General features: G+C 45.4%; 2 protein-coding genes across 2 annotated transcripts in view; one reads left to right on the plus strand and one right to left on the minus strand.

Annotated features, from left to right (window-relative positions):
- On the plus strand, window positions 1-27,667 carry CLCN1 (chloride voltage-gated channel 1). Its single transcript, XM_080664292.1, has 23 exons — window positions 1-195; window positions 1,734-1,854; window positions 2,260-2,391; window positions 2,995-3,123; window positions 3,373-3,506; window positions 4,678-4,755; window positions 5,801-5,879; window positions 11,448-11,573; window positions 11,879-11,963; window positions 12,181-12,282; window positions 12,596-12,680; window positions 12,947-13,096; window positions 18,082-18,151; window positions 18,334-18,444; window positions 19,881-20,094; window positions 20,318-20,451; window positions 22,359-22,603; window positions 22,904-23,015; window positions 23,293-23,372; window positions 23,613-23,651; window positions 26,322-26,426; window positions 26,516-26,602; window positions 27,223-27,667. Exons 1-23 carry the CDS (start codon window positions 16-18, stop codon window positions 27,592-27,594), a joined length of 2,970 nt encoding a protein of 989 aa, XP_080520418.1. The 5' UTR covers window positions 1-15; the 3' UTR covers window positions 27,595-27,667.
- Window positions 1-27,750, minus strand: part of FAM131B (family with sequence similarity 131 member B) — a 75,599-nt gene that overhangs the window by 19,622 nt on the left and 28,227 nt on the right. The window contains exon 8 of the transcript XR_013960386.1: window positions 25,404-25,457. The gene's annotated coding sequence lies outside the window, so the exon portion shown is untranslated. The remainder of the gene's footprint in view (window positions 1-25,403; window positions 25,458-27,750) is intronic.

Here is a 27,750-nt window from a genome sequence, read left to right on the forward strand (position 1 = left end):
CGGGGGGGAGGGAGCATGAAGCCATCTGAGTCCCAGCGGCGTGGGCGCGAACAAAGCTGGTGGGGTAGTGCCCCCCAGTATCAGTACATGCCCTTCGAACACTGCACCAGCTATGGGCTGCCTTCGGAGAATGGGGGCCTCCAGCACAGGCCCCGGAGGGATGCAGGCTCCCGTCCCAACGCCCACCCCACACAGGTAAAGCCCTAAGGGGAGGGGTGGTGGGTTGGAGGAGCTGGTGGTGTGATGGACTGAGGGAAATTAGGGATTGGATGAAAAGAAGGAGCAGTGTTACTTTTTTTTAACTTAAAAAGTACATGGCAGTGTATTCAAAATATGACGATCCTGCTGAGGGCTGGACCTAGCTCAGTAGACACAAGTCCTTTTATATGACCTTTCCCAGCAATCTCATGAATCCTATGGGGATGGCAAAGCCACACATGCATGAGGAGATTATGCTTACATAAGCTGCACGAATGACTGGCCGAGGAGTCCATGCCAGTGCATGAGTGGGCTCCCTCATACCCTCACCAACATGCAGTATCCTTCCCTGCCCCCCAAAACACACACACACACACATACACACACATACATACACACAGGCATTCTTGCTAACCAAGCCTAGATGCCACCCACCCTTTCAGATTGGATGCCTCCCTTCCCTCCCCAGCCCTCTCTTCTATGGTACTTAGCCCTGAACCAGCCAGCACTGACCTGGCTCCTTCAGTGTTCCCCAGTTCTGGTATAGAGCACCCCTCTTCCTCATCTCCACCAGCCTGGAACCCAAGGGAGTGAGACAGCCTGTGGGAGGGCATGTACTGAGCGCCATTGGTAGGTAGTGTCTTCTTGCTGTGTCCTGGGTAGGGCGTGGACAGAAACACTACCTCCCTCATCACTAACCTCATTCCAGTAGACGAACAGCCATGAGCAGGGGAAGCAGTGTGTGCCTGCCCACTACTCCAGCTCCGACTCCACTGCTCATATTGTGAAATCAGATCTCTTCCACTCAGGCTCTCCCAGAACCAGCAACATGGCCTGGCCTGACCCTGGCCCCAGAGGAGGGAGTTAGTGCAGTGGGGCAGGCCAGGCTACCTGGCGATGAGAGTGGAGGGCTACCAGATCTGAGGGGTGCTCCTCTGTCCTCTTCACTTTTGGGGGGAGCATCTAATTACCCTGCTCTGACAAGAAGCGAATTGACTTGCCTTCTCAGGACTCATTCCTATTGGTGCACACAGTCCAGGGAGTGAGGAATGGGCTTTCTCTAAGTTTGGCTGGGCATCTCAGAGGACTCCAGTATGGCTAGACACACCAAGGCACAGTGCACCAAGAGTCACCTGCTGGTCTGTCCTCATCCATATCAGGATTCCAGGAGAGAAGTCAGGATGGGGGGGTCTGGGGATATTAGAGAGACAGGCTGAGATACAGTAAGCAGAGTGACACAGAAAACTTTTAATTGACACAGATGCACAGTTCTAACTCTACTTAGAGTAGAAATTGGCCTTCTTTATGAAGGCTGCCATGGACCAAGATGAGTACAGATGGAGAGAGGGACATGTATGAATGGAGAGTGGGGAGCTAAGGGCAGGAGGACCACAAAATAGCACTACCTGAGGCCCTCAATACCCAGGATTTTAAAAGGTTGATGTTTGTGTATTTCTGTGGGTCTATGTGCTTCCCTCTGTCTATTCCTTTTGACTTTTCTGCAAGACAGACATTCCCATTCTCCCTCTGTCCAGATTTATGGCCATCAAAAGGAGCAATTCTCAGACAGGGAGCAGGGCATGGGGATGCCCAGGAAGATGGGCTCCAGTGCCACCATGGACAGCACAGATGAGGACCACTATTCTAAATATCAAGGTGATGGGGACTGCAGAATAAAGTGATCTGGGATAGAGGAGGGGCAGGGCTTAGGAGAATAACTTGGACGTCCTATTGCATATATCCCACCCTCCCATTCCCCGCATACACCCCACAGCCCTCCTCCCAGTATTAAGGAGATGCAGCTCTTGCCACTTCCTTCTCACTTACCTTGTTCCCCACTTTCCCTCCTGCTCAGCCCCAAGAAATGAGTTTTATAAAGAAATTTAAGAATCCAGTAGGGAACTGAACTTTAGTGCCTTTGGAAGGGTCAGCGTAGCACCTGGCAGAGAAGTGAAGAGAAACTCGGCAAATGAGATGTGAGACGAGACATCCCCTCCAGCCCTCAGTCATAGGTCTGAGCAGTGACTGGTTACCGCTCTTCTTTACCCCTTTCTCTTACAGATTGTATCTACCGCCTGGGACGTGTGGTGAGAAGGAAGTTAGGGGAAGACTGGATCTTTCTGGTGCTTCTGGGACTGCTTATGGCTCTGGTTAGCTGGAGCATGGATTATGTTAGTGCCAAAACCCTCCAGGGTAGGTTTCACCTGGCCCTGTCCCCTCGGCCTCTCCCCATACCTAATTGTGTCTAGAGTTTCTACCGAGGATAAGCTGGGTTTGTTTTGGGAGGGGGACACTGCAGAGAGGAGATCAGGCCCAGAACAAGACCAGACCAGACCCAGATCCATTTCTCCTGTCCCTGCCACCTGTCACCTGCCACCAGCCAAGCTGTAGATGTCCCTCTAATACTCACCTCAGTTTTCCCAGGACTTTCCCTGGTTTGAGCACCAAACATTCTAGGACCCAGGAGCACCTCAGTTCCTGGCAAGCCCGGGTGGCTGGTCAACCCAGTGGCCTCTAACATCATGGCCACAGTCCCAGCTCCAGTGTGGTTTGCAGCAAGGACTCCACCTCCTACTAGTGGTGGGAACTGCAAGGGACAGGGCACTCCAGCAACTCAGGTCTCCTACTCACACGTCCAATGAGAATAGTACCATCTCGCGAGATTCAGTGGGATAGTCCCGGTGAGATGATGCTCCTAGCACGCTGACCTGTGCAGCAGAGGATGGGGTGGAGGGGAGCGGGGGCAGCGGTGACCTCCTGTCCACACGGGACTGAGCCCAGCGCATGTCTCTGCAGTCTACAAGTGGACCTACTCCCAGGTGCAGCCCAGCCTGCCTCTGCAGTTCCTGGTGTGGGTGTCCTTCCCACTTATCCTCATCCTCTTCAGCGCCCACTTTTGCCACCTCATCTCTCCCCAGGCTGTTGGTGAGAACTTCCCCTTGGACCCTCCCACATCAGGTCATCAGTATAATCGCATTGTCCTGCTGACCCTTCCACCCCTCTCCCTCCCTTACCCAGCCCTATTGACAACCCTTGCCCTTGCTTTGTCACTGTCCTCCCCAGCACAGCCCTCTCCCTGCCCCACCCCCCATCTCCATGTCCACTGTCTGGATGTTCCTCTCCCTTTGAACCTCCAGCTTGAACCTGCACACAATCATTTTGCAACCCTTTTAGGCTCTGGGATCCCTGAGATGAAAACAATACTTCGTGGGGTTATCCTGAAGGAATATCTCACCCTCAAGGCCTTCGTGGCCAAGGTTGTGGCCCTGACTGCAGGACTGGGTAGTGGCATTCCTGTGGGGAAGGAGGTAGGTGGCAGGCCCTGAGGCATGAGCTGGGCAGATGGTGGCTCTGGGAACAGACATGGGCATGGGCATGGGCATGGGCATGGGGACAAGAGTCAGAGCCAAGGGAACAAGGGGAACAGGGGGGAAGTGGAGGGAATTATGGGAAGGTCCTCCTCCTGGGGCAGAATAATGGAAGTGTCAGAGCTGGGAGGGCCTCAGAGCAGTCTCCCAACCTGGGCTCTGTTGACATTTGGAGCTGGGTAATATTGGTTCTGGGGATGGTCCTGGGCATGATAGGATGTTTAACAGCATCCATGGCCTCTACCCCCTCGGTGCCAATAGCACCCCCAGTTGTGACAACCAGAATGTCTCCAGACATTGTCAAGTGTCCCCTTGTGGGGGGTCTTCCCCAGTTGCAGACCACTGCCTTAGAGCCACTCCAGACCAATACCCTTGTTTTAATATGTGAAAACGGAGACCTAGAGAGAGGCTGTGCTTTCTTCAAGGTTATGCTCATGGCATGCTTGTCCTGCTACAGTCCATAACCTACACCACAGCCAGAGTCATCTTTTCAAAGTGGAATCAGGATTGTCTGACCTCTGCTCAAGAACTTCTAGTGCCTTTCCATTCTTAAAATAAAACCAAAGCTCTCACTGGGCCTCAAAAGCCCGTGGTGACCCGGCTCCTTGCTGTCCCTCTCCCGTCCTCCCAGGCTGCTCCTCACGTATTGTTTTTGGGTAACAATGCCATCTTCCTGTCCTTCAACCTTGTAAGCTTGTTCTCCTCTCAGGGCTCCTGCGCTTGCTGTGCCCTTGGCCTGGAACACTCTTCCTCCTGGTGCCCACGTGATGCACACCTTCATTTCAATAAGGCACTACTCAGTGGTGACCATCCCTGAGCACCTTCTCTAGACACCCCCGATCCCACCTCATCTGTCCTGTCTATCTCTGTCCCCTTGCCCTCCCTCAATTTCTTCCTGGACCTTAGAAGTTTCTGAAATGATAAAATGCGGTGTGTCACCTCCCTTCCTCTCTGGGATGAAGCTCCATGAGAGCAGAACTCCTGTGTTACTCACGTCTGTGTTTCCAGCATATAGTATGGGCCTGGAGCAATAAATGTTAGTGCATGGAATGTCACGAAGCCTCCCATCTGGACCCCTGCTCCTGACCTCTCCCCTCGTCTCTCTCCCCAGGGCCCTTTTGTCCACATTGCCAGCATCTGTGCCGCTGTCCTCAGCAAGTTTATGTCTGTGTTCTCTGGGGTGTATGAGGTAAGGTGGAGAAAGTCCAATGAAGTGGGGCTGTGTGTGTTCAGGGTGTCAGGAGGGCTGCCTTTGCTCCGGGCTGGGCTGGATGCTGAAACGGGGCATGGCACTAATCCATGCTCCCCTGTTCTCCACACACACATATGCCGCCTGTCCTCTCCACCTGACACCTCTGTTCAGCCTGTGTCTGTCCAGTAATGTCACCTCCTTCTTGCTCTGCACCCCTGCATTGGAGCCTGCACACGGCTCGTTCCTCTGTTAACCTGCCAGTCCACACCTCTGCCCTGTGTCAGTTCCTTTCCCTGATTCCCTCCTGTGCTACCCTGTCCCTTCCTCATTCCTGGTTCCCCACCCCATCTCTCTCACACTGCCGCCTTACCTCAGCCCTCTGCCCTCCTTGTCCCGCGCGCTTCTCTGTTGCAGACCGTGCCTGGGCAGCTTGACCTCGTGGTGTCGGCCTGTGCAGTGGGCGTGGGATGCTGCTTTGCAGCCCCTGTCGGAGGCAAGTCCCACTTCCTCCCCACTCATTTCCTGAGCATGACTTGGAAGGGGGGTCTGGGTGGCTGCCACAGCTTTGGGGTGGAAGGGGGTGCTCACTGAAGGGACTGGTGGGTGGGCCTTCAGCCCCTGGTCTTCAGACACCCACACTTTTCTACCAAAGAACTGCATGTTCTTTTGAGGCTGACGGCTATTTCATGCAGGCTTGATTGGTAGTGCAGTTTGTCTGAAGTCCTTTCCTCTCTCTCTTGCTACTGACACTCCTCTCCCTGGTTGTCCCCACCTCCTGCCTCACTCTGGTGATCATTTATTGGCTTACCTGCCCACCATATATTTACCTAACTTTTATTTCATTTTCTATGTTTGGCCTTGCACTATGAGGTCACTTCCTGTCTTGGCTTGGGAATTGCGGGGGCGATGGGACCACTATGATTCCCTGTGACTTAAGCCTTTCCTTTTGCCTTATTCCCCACCCTTGCTTGTTCTCCACTCCTCTCTCTGCCCCTCTTCCTCACCCCTCCCTTTTCTCTCTTGGTCTGTCTCTCCCTAGTAGCAGCCATACTATTATACTGATATGCTGACGGTGGGCTGTGCTGTGGGAGTCGGCTGTTGCTTTGGGACCCCACTTGGAGGCAAGTGATTTACCCCTCCTACACCAGTCCACTTGTCTGACCTTGTCCCCCAAGCAGTTGTCAGCATCCCCAAGTATGAGTATTACCAGTTAAAATCAGGGTATAACAAAAACAGCTAACTTTCAGTGAGCATTTACTAGTACTGCGTGCAGGCAACATTCTAAGCACTTTATATGTATTCCTGCCAAAAGCTGCATGAGACTGAGATTAGAGAGGAGAGAACATGTTACTTTCCTTGTCCTGGATGACTAACAAGCAGGCATGGTCAGAGAAAGCAGTTGTATGTGTTTATTTACTCATCAATGTTCATTGTAACCAGAGCCACAGAACAGGGATTATTTCGACCAGTCATTGGATTCATCAAATGACAGAAAGGACACCACGTTGACAATTGGAGAAACAAAATTATAGGAATAGCATATGCTTCCTAAATGCATCAGCTGTTAGAGGTATCTTTTCAATTATGAGAATGTGATCAGGCCTTTAGCGAAGGAGGTAGCTAAAGTGGCTTGGCCTGGGGATGATATATGGATAAGCGCTCAGAGTTAATGAAAATGTATCATGTTCCCTTGTCCTGACACTGTGCCAGTGTGCGCTGTGTAAGGAGGTGAGGTCAACAAATGCTTCAGCTGGCAACCCACTTGCCCTTCTGTTGTCAGCCCTTGACATCATAGTCACTGGTCCCTGTCCGTGAAGGGTAGTGTGCTGGAATTTCTACGCATGTTAAATTTCACACTTAATGTTTGTACCCACTTTCACTTTTATTTACTCTTTCACCTCACAAATCCAAAAGATCTAAGGAACCTTTTTAGACAGGTAAAACCATTTTTTAAATTAGATTCTTTTAAAGTGAAAAGAACCTGAATTTTCTGCATAAAATTGGAATTTCTGGGATGATGGAGGAAGTTTTGTCTTGGCCTTGTGTAGAGTATGGGAAAGACCACAGGAAAGTTACAGATAAAACATGGCCCTGAAGCCCGCAGAAACAAACAAAATGTGGCTCTTGACACAAGAAAATGTTAAGCATTGAAAAGTGAAGATGTGCCCTAGCTGGTTTGGCTCAGTGGATAGAGCGTTGGCCTGCGGACTGAAGGGTCCCGGGTTCGATTCCAGTCAAGGGCATGTACCTTGGTTGAGGGCACATCCCCAGTGGGAGGTGTGCAGGAGGCAGCTGATCGATGTTTCTCTCCCATTGATGTTTCTAACTTTCTATCCCTCTCCCTTCCTCTCTGTAAAAAAATCAATAAAATATATTTAAAAAGAAAAAAGAAAAAAGAAAAGTGAAGATGCCTTTTTTATTTATTTATTTTTTAGTTAAATTGATTGGGGTGACATTGGTCAACATGAACATATAGGTTTCAGATGTGGGTTTGTATGTTATAGGATCTGTATATTGCACTGTCTGCCCACCATCCAAAGTCAAATCTTCTTCTGTCACCATATATTGAGAGTTCCTTCAACCCTTACCCCTTCCCTCTGGCAACTACCCCAATGCTGTTTGTGTTAATGAGTTTCAGTTTAATATCCCACATATGAGTGAAATCATGTGGTTCTTAGCTTTTTCTGACTGATTTATTTCACTTAGCATAATGTACTCAAGATCTATACATGTCATTGCAAATGGCAATATTTCATCCTTTCTTATGGCTGAGTAGTATTCCATTGTGTATATGTACCATATCACCTTTATCCAGTCCTTTATTGTGGCACACTTTGGTTGTTTCCATGTCTTGGCCACTGTAAATAATGCTGCAATGAACATAGGGGTGCATATATCTTTATGAATACATCATTTTGAGGTTTCGGATATACACACAGGAGAGGAATTGCTGGGTCGTATGGTAGCTCTAGTCTCGATTTTTTGAGGAATCGCCAGACTGCTTTTCATAGTGGTTGTACCAGTCTACATTCCCACCAGCAGAGGATGAGGGTTCCCTTTTTTCCACACTCTCTCCAACACTTGTTATTTCTTGTTTTGTTGATAATGGCCACTCTAACAGGTATGAGGTGGTATCTCATTGTAGTTTTGATTTGCATTTTCCTAATTGCCAGTGAGGTTGAACATCTTTTCATACATCTATTGGCTGTTCATATGTCTTCTTGGAAGAGGTGTATTTTCAGGTTCTCTGCCCACTTTTTGATTAAGCTGTTTGGTTTGAGTTTTATGAGTTCTTTATATATTTTGGAAATTAAACCTTTGCAAATATCATCTCCCATCTGGTTGGCTGCCTTTTTGTTTTGTTGTCAGTTTCTTTTGCTGTGTAGAGCTTTTTAGTTTGATATAGTCCCATGCATTTATTTTTGACTTTACTTGCTTTAGGGGTCAAGTTCATAAAATATTCTCTATGACCAAGGTCTATAAGTTTGGTACCTATACTTTCTTCTATGTAACTTATTGTTTCGGGTCTTATATTTAGGTCTTGGATCCACTTTGAATTATTTTTTTTGTACATGGGGACAAACTGTAACCCAGTTTCATTTGTTTGCATGTGGCTTTCCAGTTTTCCCAGCACCATAAAGATGTCATTTTTAGAATGTTTGTACTAAGTGGCAAATATTGCATGGACTTGCAGGTAACATTACTTGACTGGTTTCATTTTATGAACATAGACTAACTCTGAAAGAAAAAATTACTATTAAGATCACTTATTCACTATCTAGTCAACTGTTAATTCCTTGCTGGCTTACACTGATGAAAGAAATAGACTTCAGCATTCTACCAAAATGACAAACATCTTTTTGCTACCATTATGCATGCTTTGTGCTGCCCTCTGGGCACTGTGCTAGATCCTGTGTTCTCAAGCAGCTCACCTTGAAAGGGTAGACAGGCAGGCAAGGAGACCATCACTCACAGAAGTGTCTCCATGGCAGCCTGGGCAAGTGCAATGGGAACCTTCTGCTAAGCTGCCTGGGTGGGGGTGGGGAGGTGGGGGCTTGTCAATAGAGCTTTATAAGAGATGGTGTTTGATCTGACACTTAGGGAAGACAGCCAGAACAGGTATTCTGGGCAGAATAAACAACATTCAAACTCTGGGGGCTATAATGATAGTCAAAGAGTATTGCTAGAAGATACAGGGGAGGAATAGCAGGAAATGAATCTGGGCAGGTGAATGGGGGCTAACTCATGAAGGTCCTTGTAAGCCTTGCACAAGAAAGTAGATTTTATTTATTCTCTAGGCTAGAATTTGTATATTGCACTGTCTGCCCACCACCCAAAGTCAAATCTTCTTCTGTCACCAATGTGTTTTTACAGAACACAGTATTCATGGTGTTAATAGGTGGAATGTGCAAAAGGGATTCTGAGGTCAAATAAGTTAGAAAATCCTGTGTTTTTTAAACTGGAAAGGTTACCAGAATGTGTGATTCCCACAGAATCCTTTTTTAAAAAATTTACTTTTTTAAAACTTTTTTCTTTTTCTTTTTTTTAAATATTTTTTATTGATTTCAGAGAGGAAGAGAGAAATAGAAACATCAATGATGAGAGAGAATCATTGATCAGCTGCCTTCTGCATGCCCCCATTGGGGATCAAGCCCACAACCCAGGCATGTGCCCTGACCAGGAATCGAACTTTGACCTCCTGGTTCATAGGTCGATGCTCAACCACTGAGCCACGCTGGCCGGGCAGTACACTCTTGTTGAATAAAATAACATATGACTTCATTGTTACTAACCCCCACTCCCACCTGGCAACCCCACAGAATCCGTTTTGCAAGGACCTTCTCAAGGGCCTCATAGCATCTCATGGACCTGACTTTGGGAAATGCTGTCACAGTGAAGGGGAGCCCTTGAAGAACTTTGAATAAGGAAGTGCTATGGCCAGCTTTGCAGGGTGATCCAATCCCTTTGGCAGGTGTGTGCAGGATAGAACTGGCTAGTGGATTCCCTCTCAGTGGGTATTTGTGACACTCCCACCATAATCCTTGTGACACTCCCACCATAATCCTTGGCCTTTCCATCCTTTAGATTTAATCCAAGATGAACAAGAAGACTACTATCATTGTCATGATGCCAGATGACAAGAGACTGAACTGGGCAGAGGCAGAAGAGACAGAGATGAGGATGATATATATGGGCGATAGAAAGTAAAATTGATGCAACCTGGTGATTGATCTTATGTGAGGATATGAAGGATAAGACAAAAGGAGGAATCTAGGCTAGTGGTTGGCAAACTCATTAGTCAACAGAGCCAAATATCAACAGTACAATGATTGAAATTTCTTTTGAGAGCCGAAAACCGACTTCTGCGCATGGGCCACGAAGTTTCAATTACACTGTACGTGCGCGCCCGCACGTGGTATTTTGTGGAAGAGCCACACTCAAGGGGCCAAAGAGCCGCATGTGGCTCGCGAGCCACGGTTTGCTGACCACTGATCTAGGCTAACTCTCAAGTTCATAGTAAGGAAATTTGGGTGGCTAGTGGTAGTAACCAAGCTAGGGAATATAGGAAGTAAACAGGTGTGGGGAGTTGATAATTTTCACTTTGCATATGTGGAATTTAAAGTTCCTGTGGCATATCCAAGTGATATCAAATAGGCAGCTATGTTGGTAAGTCTGAAGTTCACGAATTGGGCTAAAACCATAGTTTTGTTAATTAGTAGCCTATAAGTACTGGTTGAATCTATGGGCATAAATGAACTTGAGAGACAAAGTGTATCTGTGAGCAACAAGAATAGGAGACCAAGACCAAGGCCTTGGATTGGACAGAGGCAAGGGAGGCAGAAGAGAAACAAGAAGAGCATCCAGGGTAGGAGAAGAGAGCGATGTTACGGAACTTAAGAGATCAGAGCACTTCCAGAGGCTGTTTATGTTTTTACTGCCTTGTTTCCTAGCACATTTTATGTTTGGCTCAGGCTAATATTAAAATTAGTTCTCATTCCTGAGTATAAAGTGACAGACGGTTAGGGGAAGTGTCCCAGAACTTCATCGTGGGAAAGAAAATCTAGCCTAGGATTTCAAGAAATGATTGTAAAATATTCATAAGTTGGATAGTTTATACCCAGGCAAATCAAAGCTGACTGTGGTTCTGTTACTGGTAAAGGAGAGAGACTTTCTCCACCTGATTCTCTACTGTGTCGAATCCTCCTTTTAGGGAAAGAAGGCAGCTGCCTTGCCTGGTGTGATTTGAGGAGCAGGGGCAGAAGGGTGGTTGGCAAAGCTCTGTCTGCCCCAGATTCCCCATTCCCTCACTCAGTTTTCTGAAATTCCACCCATCCTATTCTCTTCTGTTCTCTTTCTTCCTTCCTTCTCTCTCATGACTTTTCTGCAGAAAAATTTTAGTGACTCTTAAATCCTTGTGGATATCTGACTTTGTGAATCTCACTCAACCCTACTTTCTAAGGGATGGAGAGAGCATGACCACTTGATCCTCATATGTTGTCCTTTCTGTATCTTGTTGAACCACATCCCTGGCCTACACAATGCTGCTACCATGACTGGGTATATGGTTTAGAGCATGGACTCCAAGAGAAAAGGATTAAGCACAGACTCCAACAGGTCCACAGGGTGGGAGTATGGGAGAGAGCCTTTCACACTTGCCTGCACCTGACCCTACATTCGTGCCCCTACAGGAGTATTGTTCAGCATCGAGGTCACTTCTACCTACTTTGCTGTGCACAACTACTGGCGAGGGTTCTTTGCAGCCACGTTCAGTGCCTTTGTTTTCCGTGTGCTGGCCGTGTGGAACAAGGATGCTGGTATGGGACCCTGGGGTGAAGGCACCTGAATAGGGAGGCTTGTAATGGGGTGTGGAGGGAAGCTCCGTGAGGCAGTGCAGAAAAGGAATGGATGGCTTTATTTGGGAAGTGGGACCAAGACCCAAGGATATAGGACAAGGAATAGGGGAATACTGCTTGTGCATAGAAAAAAGAAATTAAACAGAAGGGTAGATGTTGGGCTTGGAGGAAGAAGGACTTGATCTTTAAACCTGAGGACTTCTGGTTCCCTCTCAGTGCGTTTTTGTGACACTCCCACCATAATCCTTGGCCTTTCCATCCTTTAGATACCATCACTGCTCTCTTCAGAACCAATTTCCGAATGGATTTCCCCTTTGACCTGCAGGAACTGCCAGCTTTTGCCGTCATTGGGTCAGTGGGGTCACCTCCTCAGGGAGTGGTGAGATGGGGGTGGGTGTATCTTAGGATTAGAAGGGACCCAAGCTGGGAAGAAGGTGGGGCACACATGGGAGAAGCATAAATTGTTGGTGAGAGGTGGGTAGAAAGGGAAGGCAGATGCCTGGTATTTGTTCCCCATGGGTAGGTCTGGGGGATGGGGGCTTCATTTCTGTATAATTTGCACCCTCAGGATTTGCTGTGGGTTCCTGGGAGCTGTATTTGTGTATCTGCATCGCCAAGTCATGCTCGGTGTCCGAAAGCACAAGGCCCTCAGCCAGTTTCTTGCTAAGCAGTGAGTCACTGCCCTTACTCAGTCCTTCCCACTTACTTTCTGGTTTCTCCATGAGTTCCTCTTTTTAAATCTATGTGGAAGGTGTTAAATGCCTTTCGGTGGCTTGTGATAAAATACAGAAGCCCTGATACTATATATAGGAGGTGAATGTTGTGGTTTCCCCTTTAAAGATGGTATTTTGGTGGAAGGATACTCTGTTTAAAGAACTGAGACTACAGGAGACCACAGGAAACTTCAGCTTCCCAGAATTCAGTGTGGCATCCACTATGGGTTGAATAAATTCAGGGGACCATTCATTCTGTTTCTTTTTCAGCCGCCTGCTGTATCCTGGAATTGTCACCTTTGTCATCGCCTCATGCACCTTTCCACCAGGAATGGGTCAATTCATGGCTGGAGAGGTCAGCTGCAAGGGAGTCTGAGGGTAGAGTCAGGTGACTGAGCTTATGATAGGGACTAAGCCAGGACTGGGCCACGTGGAAAAAGGGAAACAACACAGATGTCCCTCAGGCTTCTAAGCATATGGACTTTTGGCCAAGAATAAAATCTATCCATGAGAGAAGAGCAGAAGGGACCTTTGGAAAGTAAGACTGGAAGTCAGTTCTCTAAAAAGAGGAAGGACCCAACATCCCTGGAGAACTACCCCCTTTTGCTTCCCCTCTTACAGTTGATGCCTCGTGAAGCAATCAGTACCCTGTTTGACAACAATACGTGGGTAAAACACGTGGGTGACCCTGAAAGCCTGGGCCGGTCAGCTGTGTGGATCCACCCACAGGTCAACGTTGTCATCATTGTTTTCCTCTTCTTTATCATGAAGGTACCTCTCCCTACACTCCTGACTCCCTAAGCTCTGTTTGTTTTCAACCTAGGAATCCAGGGTTTGCATAGGGTAAGAAAGTGTGAAACTGCATCTGGTGTTCATCCAACTTAAAAAGAATTAGCTTGGCCGAAACCGGTTTGGCTCAGTGGATAGAGCGTCGGCCTGCGGACTGAAGGGTCCCGGGTTCGATTCCGGTCAAGGGCATGTACCTTGGTTGCGGGCACATCCCCAGTGGGAGGTGTGCAGGAGGCAGCTGATCGATGTTTCTCTCTCATCGATGTTTCTAACTCTCTATCCCTCTCCTTTCCTCTCTGTGAAATACCAATAATATATATATATATATAAAGAATTAGCTTGGAAACCATAGCACAAATTGCTCATTTTTGTAGGTGAACCTAGAACAATGACCTAGGTCAGTGGTCGGCAAACACATTAGTCAACAGAGCCAAATATCAACAGTAAAACGATTGAAATTTCTTTTGAGAGACAAATTTTTTAAACTTAACTTCTTCTAATGCCACTTCTTCAAAATAGACTCGCCCAGGCAGTGGTATTTTGTGGAAGAGCCACACTCAAGGTGCCAAAGAGCCGCAGGTGGCTCGCGAGCCGCAATTTGCAGACCACGGACCTAGGTTAATTGTTCTATTCATGTCAACTTAGTGATGTTGCCAAAATTATTATAACCTTTCCAAAGGTTCCGCTCACTAAATTATTAAGACATCACAGCAGCCAAATAAACAAGGGCAAGATAGATTTCAGCAAAAGATATAACTGTGTAAAAAGCTCATGTAAATTAACCAAGGCCCCCACATATTAGATAATTAGGCAATTCTTTCTCCATGTATCTGATTATCCATTTCTAGCTGATTTACATATCCATTTCCCCCCAGTTTAGTGGGTAATCTGTTTTCTAGACTTGCAAAAGAGATAAAATATTTCAATCAATTTTATTAGTGACTATAAACAATTTTTATAAATTTTATTATTCTCGGTTAGGTAGTGAGGCTGTGAGGGTTTTGCCATTCTTAAACCACTTTCTTCTAACTCCAGTTAGGAAACAAAAGCTGATCTCTTTTTACATCAATTCTTTTTCACATCTGCCTGTCAAGGATGATGTGTTTATAGACTTCTCAATTATTACCTTTTACAGAGATATTTTAATTTCCACCCCTGGTTGTGACATCTGTTACTATTGCCAATTGCATATGTTTTCTTTTTTGATAATTGCCTTATTACTAATAGTATATATTAGGGCTGTGTATATTAGGGGTCTCATTTAAAAGTCTGTCCACACTGAACTTTCATGTTTTTGAATATTCTGCTATTAACTTATTTATGATACTTTTTATGAATCTGTATTTCATCAGAATATGAGTCACTAAATAATTTTTATATTGTAATAGCTATAGTGGGTTCACTTAATCATTTATTCAATAAATGTTATATACCTTCTATGTGCCAAGTACTTGATTGCTGATCCTTGGCAAATCTTATGCTTATGATTGAAAAAAAATTTTTTAGTTTTTTCTTTGTTGCTGCTCATTTGATGTACTTGTCAATGATTTAGAGATACCAGGCACTTTGACACACCAGGTTCCAACTTTGTAACTTACATTCTCAGGATTTGCTGTGGGTTTCTAGAAGCTGTGATTATGTGTGTTTTTCCCTATTTCACTCCACTTGGGTTAATTGGGTCTATAGCTTCCACATTTTGCATACCTGCTTTATTAAATTTTTGTTTCTTCCTTCAAAATATTTGATATTTTCATCATAAAGCAGTTCAGTGTCTTGTTAAGGATTTTTCTTGGGGGGAGGGGCTTTCTTTATAGACTTCATCTTCTCTAATTTATAAATCTCAACTTCCTGTAATTGTTGTTGAGTATACAAACCCATCTGCTATAACCAAGTCCAAGTTTTGATGGCATTTCAGAATTTATCATTCAATGATAATAATTGTGTTTTTCTGGTATTCCTATAGACTGAACTATATGGTAAAGTTGGGGACATGTGTACTTTTAAAGTATCAAGCTTTTGAAATATTTTAGAGAAACAAAATAATGTATATTTTTCAGCATTTCCCCCACAGCTCACGTCACCTCTCAGGATTCCCAAGTATATATCTGGAAACCTACCACTTCACCAATTAAAATTTATTCTGAGAAATTTCCTGGATGATATAGAAAAACTCAACTGTATGTCACTACTATTAATTTTTCACTGAATTACATCCTTGAAAATGTTTATATCATTAGTATATCAGGAAAAGGAATTCACATGCTTTCTGAGCTATATTTCAAGCCCAACAGTTTGTATTAGGCCTATTATTTTCTATCATATTTATAAACATAAAATCATCATAGCTATTAATCCATATTACTTAGCTATCACTGTATTTTTCACTGTCCTATCATTGGACACATAAACATACCTTTATTTTTTCCAGCGTGTGGGCAATCAGCTACATAGCAGAATCAAAATATAACAGTGACTAGAACTGTTTTCTCCATATGATTTAAAATTCATGTGGTCTTCTGGCTGCATAAGTGCAGGCTGATAAAAGTCTCCGTTCAGATCTTTTATAATGTTGAGGAAGGGAACCTCCATCTTCCTCAATCTTAAGACATAGAAAGTATCATTATGTTGTAAGTCAGGAGGTTTCACAATGTGTGTGAAATATAATTACAACTTCTCATTTCCCTCTCAATAAGTCTAACATGATTACCGAGTGTCACGGAATTCTCAGCACAGCCTGAGGCTCCGCAGAATTCTTTTTTGCCTGATCTTCAGATCACTCCTTCTTGTGAAGGGCCTAAATAAAGTAGAATCTGTGATCTTGGCTCTCTAGTTTCCCATCTCCCTAGAATTTAAAATCTTGGGAGTTAATTATGTTCCAATCACTTGCATTGCATCCTGATCTTCCCTTTCATGTGCTAATAGCTCAAAATTTTGTCTAGTCTCATGTGCTATTGTTCATGCTATGGGAGTTGATACTCCTGTGTCCTCTATGTTCTTCCTCATATCTTGGAGGCTAATCTAAAGTTCATCCTCTGAAATCAGACCTGCCGGCCACCTGTTATCTGCAGTAATGAAGCTTTCAGAATGCCCTGAGCCTACAAATCCCTATGGCTTTGCAAAATCCCTTATGTACTTATTCCAAAGATATGGTACAGAATAGTTCAAGGGGTCTCAAACTAGCATAGGTCAGAGGCACTTAAGAAGCTTAAACTGCAAGTTGCCTAGAACTCCAGAAAGTCAGAAATGGTAACCTTCATTATATCTGACCACCTGCAGTTTAACCTCACATTCCCCGTGAATATTACTGTTGGGTATTTTAGCAAATATTAGCTGTCAGAAGTGTTATCTGTTTTGCATGAATACTATTTGACCAAGATCTCTTATTTCGTTCTTTCTTTCCTTCCTTCCTACTGACCTACTCACCTACCTATCTACATCTTACCTACATTTCCTGAGCGCTATGCCAGTACAGAGAGAAAGCAAAGATAACAATACACACCAGGACTTCTCAGTCTATATTCTCTTTGTGTATTCAACTTTTCCATTTCAGCTGTTTAAAAACAGATATTCTGATGTGAAGAACAATGTGTTTTGCCTCATTCCAGAGTTTATGGGATGAAACCTTCTCAGAGCCTTTGTCTCGTCCTCTTGAGGTCAGCTCTGGCTCAAGGGAATTCTTTCTAAGGTTCAGGAAATTGAGAAATTTACTTCTCATTAGTATACAATGCAATTGGTGCAATTTTTAATTGTAAACATTTTGATCCTGGTAGTTTGTTCTGATCTTTAGCTGCTACCATCTTTCATCAAGTTAGTTTGAGATCCTTTTTCCAAGATTGGCTTGCTCAGTGGTCGGCAAATTGCGACTCGCGAGCTGTGGTTTGCGGCTCTGTTGACTAATGAGTTTGCCGACCACTGGCATAGGGCTTAATCACAAGGAACAACAACAGCCTGTAATTATTGGAATCGAGAGTCTAGGTCAGTGGTCGGCAAACTCATTAGTCAACAGAGTGGCAAACAGCGGCTCTCAAGCCGCAGTTTGCCAACCACTGGGCTTGCTTATTTTGAAGTAATATGTAAATCTATTAATTAATTGATATACTATGTCTCATTAAAGTTCAAGCACTTCTCCTTTCCCACTCTATTTCTCAATTCTTTGTATTCTTTGCCACAAAATGCACATATTGCTTTTTCTAAAATTTTCCCAGTTTCAATTGGCATACTACTTGACAAAGTGGGCCTTGACGATCCTTTCTATTACACTGGCTGACTCACCTGGCTTTCTCAAGGTGCCCTTCCTGTATGGCTAGGGCGGGATCAGATTTTTTGATCCTTTGTTTAAAGTCATTTGATGTCACAGGAAATGGCTCAGACAGGACAGTTGCTCCAGTTTCCCCTGTGAGGTTCACCATATAAATGGCTTTGTAAATAACTACATTAAAGCTCAATTAGTCACACAGTAAGTCACTAAGACTTTAAGGTGTCTGCCACTTCCAACTAGGGATCTTTTTCAGAAACATAATCTGACTAGGAAAAAATATCTTTCAGCTTTAAGAGTTCCAAGCTCTTCTATTGAGGTGACTGTTCAAATCAAAGAGGCTGCAGTGGGCTAGGGCCCTTTGGGGGCAGTGACAAAGAACCTCTGAAGTTTCACTTCTTTTCTAGATTGCATAAAGGCAAACATAGTCACTCCAAGTAGACTGGGATTGGGATTAACCATCTAGAGGAAGTTTCTTATAGTGTTGTGATCTCTTAGCCTGAGAACTCCATGTTTCTTGATTCTGGAGGAAGCGGGGCAGACATGATAGCTTTCAGAAGGATGAGCCATCCCAGCATTTCTGTGGCTCTTAAAGCAGGAAGGAGGGGGATAGCGGGAAAGGGGTTGAGAGAGAGAGCGTGTGTGTGTGTGTGTGTGTGTGTGTGTGTTGGGCGGAGTTGAGAGGGTGTCCTGATGCCTCTTTTTACCCCAGTTCTGGATGTCCATCGTGGCCACCACTATGCCCATACCCTGCGGAGGCTTCATGCCTGTGTTTGTGCTAGGTGAGTTCTGATGGGGAGCCTGTGATTATACTGATAGCTATAATCTAGGGTACTGGGAAAATAAGGAAAGGCCTGGAATCTGGTCTTAGTGGGGGCCTGTATCTGGTCTTAGTGCCTGCGGAGGGAATACAGAGGATAAGCAACTTGGATCTCGCAGCACTTTCCTTTTGTCTCTGGTCTAGGAGCTGCATTTGGAAGGCTGGTAGGAGAGATCATGGCCATGATATTTCCTGATGGTATCTTATTTGATGGCATCATCTACAAGATCCTACCTGGGGGCTATGCAGTAATTGGTGAGACACATTTCACCCTCTTGAAACCAAATATTTGAGTCTCTCAACTGCCCACACTCCCATGACATCTTCATTCCAGGCTATACAATATGGTTTTAATTTAATGCTATTAATTCAACTTGTATTCAAATAATCAACCCTTGATTCTGACTCTCATTAACATTTATTGAATGTCTATGAGACTTAGTTTCTTCATGTAAAAGAGGGATTATGGGGATTAAATAAAACAATAGGGATAAAAGCACCTAGGATTGTGTCTGAATGTTTGGTAAGGGCTTTTTTTTTTTTTTTTTTTTTTTTTTTTCTTCCGAAGAATCATGGAAACAAGAATGCAGGTGGCTGGCTCAATTACTTTCACCTTGCAGATAGGCCAGTATTGATGGGATTTAAAAGCACATGACTAAGAGCTAAGGAACATGGGCTCTGGACCCATCCCTGGCCTGTGTCACCTGGATGGTCATGGACAAGTTAGCTTCCTTTTTGAGCCTTAGTTTCTTCAGAAGTGACTTCTGAGATATTTTACAGCCCTAACACTATGAATCTCTTATGTTTTTCATTAAATCTACTAGCCCATCCAACCAAAACCTATGTCTAACACAGTGATCAATACAAATCCCCAGAATTACTACACCTCCTCCCTCCTTTTTCTTTTTACCTAAATCCCATAACAAATAAGGCCATGCTCCCCTAGATATAGGAGCACTAACCAGTTTTATTGCCATATGGTGACCTTACTCTCCCATAAATTGTTGACTCAAAACCTGAGGTCCAAAGTAGAATGCCATAACTGGGTTTTAAAATGGTCAGTTAAGAATGATACAAACTTTTGCCTGGCCAGTTTGACTAGTGGTTGAGCTTCGACCCATGAACCAGGAAATCATGGTTCAATTCCTGGTCAGAGCACATGCCTGGTTTGTGGGCTGGTGGGGAGCATGCAGGAAGCAGCCAATCAATGATTCTTTCTCATCATTGATGTTTCTGTTTCTACCCCTTCCTCTCTCTGAAATTAATAATTTAAAAATATATTGAAAAGAATGATACAAACTTTCAAAAACCAGGAATGGATAGGATATCACTATCTTCATTTTAGGAATGACAATGTGGGCACACAAAATGATTTCATAACTTGTCAAAAATCATGGAATGAGATCAAAATGATGATTTTCTAACAGTCCAGCATTTTAGCCCCTACACTCTTTTCCCCCACTTATTTGTTGAGTGGCAATGTGTGAAACAGTGTTCTAGGCACTAGCAAACATATCAGAGAAGAGATTAGACAAAATTTCTACCTTTGTGAAGCTCCTACTATTGACAAATGGTTATATTAGAGTGTTGGCACTGACCCACTCTGTGTCACTCTCGTCACATCCCCATGTGCCCTGCATGCCAAGAACTGCAGCTCTAATCCACCAGTACATTCCTGTGTCTCATTCTAGGAGCAGCAGCACTGACGGGTGCAGTGTCCCACACAGTCTCCACAGCTGTGATTTGCTTCGAATTAACGGGTCAGATTGCCCACATCCTTCCCATGATGGTGGCTGTTATCTTGGCCAACATGGTGGCTCAGAGCCTGCAGCCCTCCCTCTATGACAGCATCATCCAAGTCAAGAAGCTACCCTACTTGCCTGACCTTGGTTGGAACCAGCTCAGGTCAGGGGCACCAGCTGGAATTAGTGGGGGTGGGAGATGCTGAGGTTGAGATTGCAGATAGGGTCAATGTTTGCAAGCACTGCTTTTTACTTATTTTTATATCCCCATGTACTTAATAAATATTGTGAATGATGAAATGGCAAACCTCAGAGGAGGAGTGGAAAGGCCAGCAAAGGGATGGGCATATGGTGGAGCTAACCCCCCATGCTTTCTCCTTCTATAGCAAATTTACAATCTTTGTTGAAGACATCATGGTACGTGACGTGAAGTTTGTTTCAGCTTCTTGCACATATGGGGAGTTGCAAACCCTGCTTCAGACCACCACAGTCAAGACTTTACCACTGGTTGATTCAAAAGGTCAGTGGGAAGGAAGGAAGACAACCCCTGAATTAGTGACCTGAACTTGGGCTCCATAGAGGTCAGGGAGGAGGCATTGTGGTGTGGGGTTTGTCTGTAGAGGCCACTCAGTCTGCTACAGGAGAACCAGATTATGCTCCTTAGGGAACATCATCCTGAGGAAGGTAAATACACCCGTAGCACAGGCACAACAACACAGTTAAAAACCAACTAAAGAAATACAGTCAATTCTCTTATTTATTGTAGTTATGTTCTATAAAGTCACCATGAACAATGAATTAGGGATACTACACTGAGCCATTGCTCCTAGAAGACATATAGGGTTAGGTTCCTGCAAGTCCCTGGTCACACCACTCTCTTCCACTAATCAATGCATAAATTTCTTTTGTGAATGTTCCTCTTTAAAGACACCTTATTGAGTACTAGTATATATTGTTGATTCAGATTGAATTTACAGCCAGCAGAATGATAGCTCATGCCTCGACAAAGCTTACATAACTCACTTATTTTCTTCATAAGGCACATCATAGCCTTTATGCTTGAGGGCAATTTGAAACAGCAAAAGAAAAACACAAAATATGTGAAAAACATGGCAGTAAATGGACCACGAAAAGAACACTTGTTTGCAATATAAGGGCTGGGAGGGGAAAAGGTATAGCATCACTTTGTTCAACCTCAGCTAAGAATGTGTGCGTGGGGCAACCCATATTTTTTGCTGCTCTGTGCACATCTGTGAATGACAAGAAGCATCATGAGTATTGATTTTGTGTTACAAATGGGTGAATTCACAAATAGGGAATCCATGAACAATAAGGCCCAGTTGTAAGTCTTATAGCCCCTTATGTAGTTCTCTTTGCTACTTAGCTAAATAATCACTGTTCTTTAATGTCCAACTGGAAGAGGAGATAAAACTTTCATATGAAGGAGTGAACAATTTTAGTAAGCTGGGTCTTCAAACTTCCCTTCCTTCATTCAGCATCCTTTCTGCCCACCATTGGCACTTAATCCTGCTCTGTGTTATTTCTTACTGTGGTTTATATGTCTATATCTGATCTTCCTCACTAGATTGGGTATTCCTTGAGGGTGGAGACTATAATTTCCATCTCCGTCAGACTGCCTCCTTGTAGATATTTACTAAATGTTGAATAAATACTTGCCTGATGTTTGAATTACTGTAACAGAAGAATTTTGGCAGGCCATTTGGAGCCATTAAAATAGTTCTGATTTCAGATAATCAGAGTATTCAAATTGCTCAAGTTAGGTCAGTTTTAATATTTTCCCAAACCCCAATACCTCTAAGTGGCTTGTACACTAGGGGCTCTTCATTGGATCAGTAGTTCAGCCACTATGATAATGACTAAGACTTAATGGTAAGATTTATCTCAATAACACTGCTGCAATTTTATGGCCTTAAAACTTAATGAAAATGTAATTACAGTCGCAGAATTTTGACATTCCCAGAAAAAGTAGGCTTGTTGTTTATATCCTAGAAGGACCCAGACTCTAAAGAATTAAATAACCTTGTAGACTTCTTTCAAAGTATATTCACATCTCAGCCTACATGGATGCCCTGTAACGTTTCTTTTTTGGAGACAGGGTTGATTAGCCTATTTTAATACCAAGTTCACCTATTTGCAAACAGACTATATCAAAATAAGCACAAATTAGCACCAATTAGTGTACTATCAATTGGGTCTCTAAGTACTAGATGATGAAATCAAAAGGATTGAGTCAGGTCAACCATGCAAGATTTGTGAAATGAGTGTTTAGGAAGAGAAGGTAAAAACTGAAGAAAAGAAAAATGGAAGCATGGGCGCTGGTTTTCTGTCCCTGCTGAGCGGGGTGGAGGTGCGGGGTAGGGGGCTGGTAATGAGCAGGCCCTCGGGCTAAGCTTGGATCGCCCCCAGAGTCAATGATCCTGCTGGGCTCCGTGGAGCGGTCGGAGCTACAGGCCCTCCTGCAGCGCCACCTGTGTCCTGAGCGGAGGCTGCGGGAAGCCCGGGACCTGGCCAGGAAGCTGTCAGAGCTGCCTTTTGACGGGAAGGCGCTGCAGGCTGGGGAGGGGCAACAGGGCTCCTCGCCCCAGGGCCGACCAGAGTCCTTCGCCTTTGTGGATGAGGATGAAGATGAAGATCTCTCTGGGAAATCCGAGGTGACCAGGCTGGGAAGGGCCCGGGGAGCAGGAGAGATTGAGACAAAGGGAAAGTAGGAAAGGGGAATGGAGATGCTGGTCATTTAGAAAGTCAAAGAGAGCAGTGCCCCTCGGTCTGAAGGACTGAAAGAGATAAGGTTGTGGATGATGGTATGGATGAGAATTCAGAGGGATATAGGACTTCTGAAATGGGGAGGAAGAATGGAATTAGGTGGATTTCCCAGGACACCTGCCGGTAAAGGCAGGAAAGCACTAGGCAGCCTCTTCTCTGGGACTGAGTATTTTTACTGCTCCTTACAGCTGCCTCCACTTTCTCCTCTTCACCCCATTCCTACTGTTCCACTCCCCCCTGAAGAGCCCAATGGGCCCCTGCCAGGCCTCAAACAGCAGCCAGAAGCACCGGAGCCTGCAGGTGAAGATTCTCCCATCATTCACGTTCACTCAGCCTAAGGGCTGCTACTCTGAGGAGGGGGAGGCTAGGGTGATGGGAGAGGGTTCCTATTCATTGAGTCTCCATATGCTGCCCCAAGGAGAGGGGCAAGGGCTTACCAGTATTTAGGAGGGTAGAAGAGAGGGTGTCTATGGTGGCGGCATAGTGTCAGGGGACCACTTGGGAACCCCTGGCTATTTCCTCCCAGGTAGGGTAGGAATTTCTTTGTTTCCATTTCCATCTGCTCCCCACTCCTCAGGTCAAAGGCGCTCCATCTTTCAGTCTCTGCTGTGCTGTTTGCTGGGCAAAACTCGCCCCACAAAGAAGGAAATAAGCCAGGTAAGAGATGGATGGGGGTGGGGATGGGTGACAGGGGAAAGGGAACTTGCCTGGTCCTTAGAGGGAAAGGCTCCCGCCAAGGAGAACCTTCATCGTATGGAAGGAATGGCTCCCGCCAAGGAGAACCTTCATCGTATGGAAGGAATGATGAGTTGAAAGCAGGCATCTGTGGCCCTGGCCAGGGAGTCATGGCTATAATTCCATTAGGAAAGAACTTGGACCTATATCTTTCTTCCCTAGGATTCAACCGATTTAGTGGATAACATGTCACCTGAAGAGGTAAGTAAGGGAAACAGCAACCTGGGGTGGACTGTTCTGTCAAATTAAGATATTGCTCATCTTTTTCTGTCTTCTTCTTTGTGTTGTTGTAAGAATAAAATGTGAGCCTAGGCGGGAAAGCATTTTGAGAGGTTGGAAAGGAGGTATGACTATGGAGATGGTGTTGGGCACATTGCGCAGAGGTGGGGAGACCTGAGAGTATTCTCAGAAGGACCACTGTCATTTGAAAAGAGGGATGTTTTGAGTCTCCATGCATCGATGGACCCATGCTGCTGAGATGAACCTCAGATCTGGTAGGCATTAGGGACATTCTGGACAGACAGAGGCTCTGCAGGAAGGCTGAGCACCGGGCACCAGCACTTACACATCCCAATGTGGAGAAACAGCACTGAGGCTATAAAGGTGAAATCAGCACCTGGTAGAGGTTACTCTGCTGATCCACCAGGGCCCTGAGACAGTGGACAACTAGGGAATGCCAGGAAGCAGGATTGGGAAGAACCACAACCTGAGGACAAGTATTCACAGTGCTGCCTCTTGGGACAAATGCTTATTTCCCAAGAAAGCTAGTTATCAAGTCCATGAGCAAGAAAGTCAAGCACACTGAATGGCCTTGACCTGTCTCCATGGTTATGCCTCTTTCCAACCTCTGAGCAGTAAAAGAATGTAGAGCAGTGATGGGAGCAGTACTAATGGGGACACACCCTAGAGGGTGTGCAGACACAACAAAGTCCATCAGCGGCCATTCCATTTAGTAAATGAGAATGCAGACTCATGCTTTGTAGCTGACAAAACCATAATGCATATTATTTTAGAATAAATATCTTATTGGACATCCGGAATAAATAAGTGCTGAAAATGAAAAGTACTCCAGGGTTGGATGAAGGGGTGGGGGGTGACGAGAGAAAGGAAACCTCCTTCTCCCCTTGCCACCCCTCAAAATACAGACACTTCTGATAAATGACTTATGGAAAAGTCAAACAGATGATCACAAAGGAAAAAGAAAAATCATTCCGCGGTCCATAAGTAGGAATCAGATGTGTCATATCTGCAATTAGGAAGTAGGGTGCTAAACCCAATAATAATGCTTTTTGTTATTGTTAACACACCAAAGAGAGAATGCCAGCTAGTTGATCAATGAGGCTACTTAATAACTGCTGAAAATAAAGTGCTGCCAGGGACAAAAAGATGACAGGTATACCTTTTTAGTTTATATCTTTCCCAAGGGAGACTTTAAGCAGCTCCCAGCTCCCATGTGACTCGTTGACATTTTGGAGGAATAAGATCCAATTGGAGTCAGAATTCAGATTATTTTGAACATGGTTTTCAGACTAGATCAAGGTGGCACCCTTGGCAATATCGAGATGATACCTATGGGAATATTGAAAGAATTCAATTATAGGTCTCCAGAAGCCCATGCTATGACTTAATTCTGCTACACTGTTAGTACACACAGTTAGAGCTCCTGTTTGTAACTGGGGCTTAGCTTTTTCAAGTTCAGACTCAAGAACAGACATACTCTTCTCCTTGGACAAGAGCTGAGGGTACCTGGAACACTACCAGCAGTCAAGGTCAGAAGCCCAGCTTCACCTCTGTGCAGCTGGAATAATGTCCAGCACAGAGAACGTGCTTGATACAGGTTCTGTTATTGTTGATCCTTAAGGAAAGGCAGAAATGGAACTAGGAATGATCACGGAAAGGTCCAGGGTTGACAAGGTGGCTGCCTATCATGAATAAATCATCTCTATGACATACCTGCTAAGTGGTCACCATCTTGTGCTGTGAGAGCCAGTCAGTCCCCAAGTGAACCTTCAGTAAGAGAAGAGGAGAGTTTCAGAAAATTTTAGATTTGCTTATGAAAGCCAGAGCCATCCTGGATTCTTTAGAAGCTGAGGATTTGAGCATCGTGCCTAAATCAAAAGAGTTGGCCTTCCTGTTTTAATGCTTCTGTCATAAACAAAACAAACAAAAAATGGCTTTGCTCAAGTCCACTAAGCACCATGTGACCCAGCACAGCTTTTCAAACCCAAAAAATATTTGGGTTTTTTACACTACACTGTGTAAAAGGAAAATGTTCTAGTGTCTTTACAACAGGCACCCATCCATACCAGTAACATTCTCCAGGAGTTCGTGTCCAGTGGGCAGAGGTGAGACAAATGCCAATACAAGAGTGAGCACAGTCCATGACTTTTCCAAAAAGGAGAGAATAGCAGAGTACTGCAGGAATTGACAAAAGGGCAAAACACATTGGCCTGGGAGTGGCAAGAGTACAGAAGGAGTGCAGGGTAGGCAGGTAAGGGAAATGCAGCTTCGACCAGCGCAGAAGCCAGAAGACCTGTGTGAGGAATGACAAGCAGTCAGGTTTCATGGGAGCATGGGGTATGACAGGAGGAAGGGAAAGATTGAAAAGATAGCTTGAAAATAACAGGTGTTTTGGGCACTTGGGTGGTGGTGGTGAAGGAGAGAATGGGGTGCTAGTGCCTGAGGCTGAAGGTTGATTTGGAGCCTGGCCTTGTACCCTGGGAAAAAGGGAGGTGTTTAGTGATATGGAAGGTCTGTGCTCATTTGTTGCATATTTCAGTTGCATATTTCAGGATTCCCAGCTAGTAGGGCTGCCTGGGGTCCCAGCCTTGTACCTGAGATATAGGGTGCCTACACTGCTCTACCCCACAGATTGAGGCCTGGGAGCAGGAGCAGTTGAGCCAGCCTGTCTGCTTTGATTGCTGCTGTATTGACCAGTCCCCTTTCCAGCTGGTGGAACAGACGTCCCTGCACAAGGCTAGTCCTTGCCCACCACTCAGGGCTGCTGGGAGGGCAGGGGAGGTGTGGAGCTCACTGTGCACTGACCTGCTGCTTTTTCTATGCAGATTCACACACTGTTCTCACTCCTTGGTCTCCACCTTGCCTATGTGACCAGTATGGGGAAGCTCCGGGGCGTGCTGGCATTGGAAGAGGTAACAGCAATGCGTCCTATTTGAGCAGCAGGAGGAATGGGTGGGCACAGGATGTGGGGGTGGGGAAGGGATGATTTTAACCCCCCATTTCCCTATTTCTCATGCAGAGATTGGAGGAGGGAGAGAGGGTTCAGCAATCAAGGGGTACAGGTGGAGACGACTACAAAGATCTGAAGGGGACATAGTTCTTGACCTTAGATATAGATAGCCCTTGTGATCTTCCATAGCTGGCATGGGTTTGGGATTGGGGTTCAGGGCACAAGACATGGTTTCATAGGGGTGCTCTATGAGGAGGGCCATGGAAAGAAGGAGGAGATAGGATGTGGCTGAAGGGGGCCTGAAGGTCACTAGGAAGGAGCCAAAGGACATCTGGGTTAGGGGGCTTGAGACTCACTGCTCCACAGGGGTCTGCTGTCTGCTGGCCATACCCCTTTCTCTTCCTTTTTTTTGTCTTCTTTGATCTTTCCATGTGGTCTATCTTTCTTGCCACTCTACCGCTTTCCCATTCCTTCTTCCTTTTATCATATCTATTCTTCTCTTGTGTCTGTTCCACTCACACTGCCCCATCTTCTTTCTCTTCCCAATTCTGTACCTTCTTCCCCTTTCCCTCTGCTTCCCAGCTGCAGAAGGCCATTGAGGGGCACACCAAGTCAGGGGTGCATCTCCGCCCTCCCCTGGCCAGCTTCCGGAGCACAACTTCAACTCGAATGACTCCTGGGGGCCCGCTCCCTCCCTTGGAGGCCTGGAACCTGCCTGAGGATGGAACTGGGGCCACTGAGCCAAAGGATGTGGTCCCTACCTCCCCAGACACCCCTGAGCTGCCTCCCTCCCCAGAACCCCCACTTTCCCTGGCTCCAGCCAAGGCGGAAGGTGAGCTGGAGGAGCTGGAGCTGGTGGACAGTCCAGGGCTGGAAGAGGAGCTGGCTGACATCTTGCAGGGCCCCAGCCTGCGATCCACCGATGAGGAGGATGAGGATGAACTGATCCTTTGACCACACCCCAGGACTGCCTCATCAGTGTGTCCGTCACGAGGCCCAGGCCTGAGGGTGGATTTGTGTGGGAGACCGTATGTTCTTAAGTTGTGGAGATCAGGCCAATATCCTGACCCTCCTGGGAATTTTAAAATGTGACAATGATAGTCTTAGAGG

Source organism: Plecotus auritus (assembly GCF_963455305.1).
Source record: "Plecotus auritus genome assembly, chromosome: 4".
NCBI lineage: Eukaryota > Metazoa > Chordata > Mammalia > Chiroptera > Vespertilionidae > Plecotus > Plecotus auritus.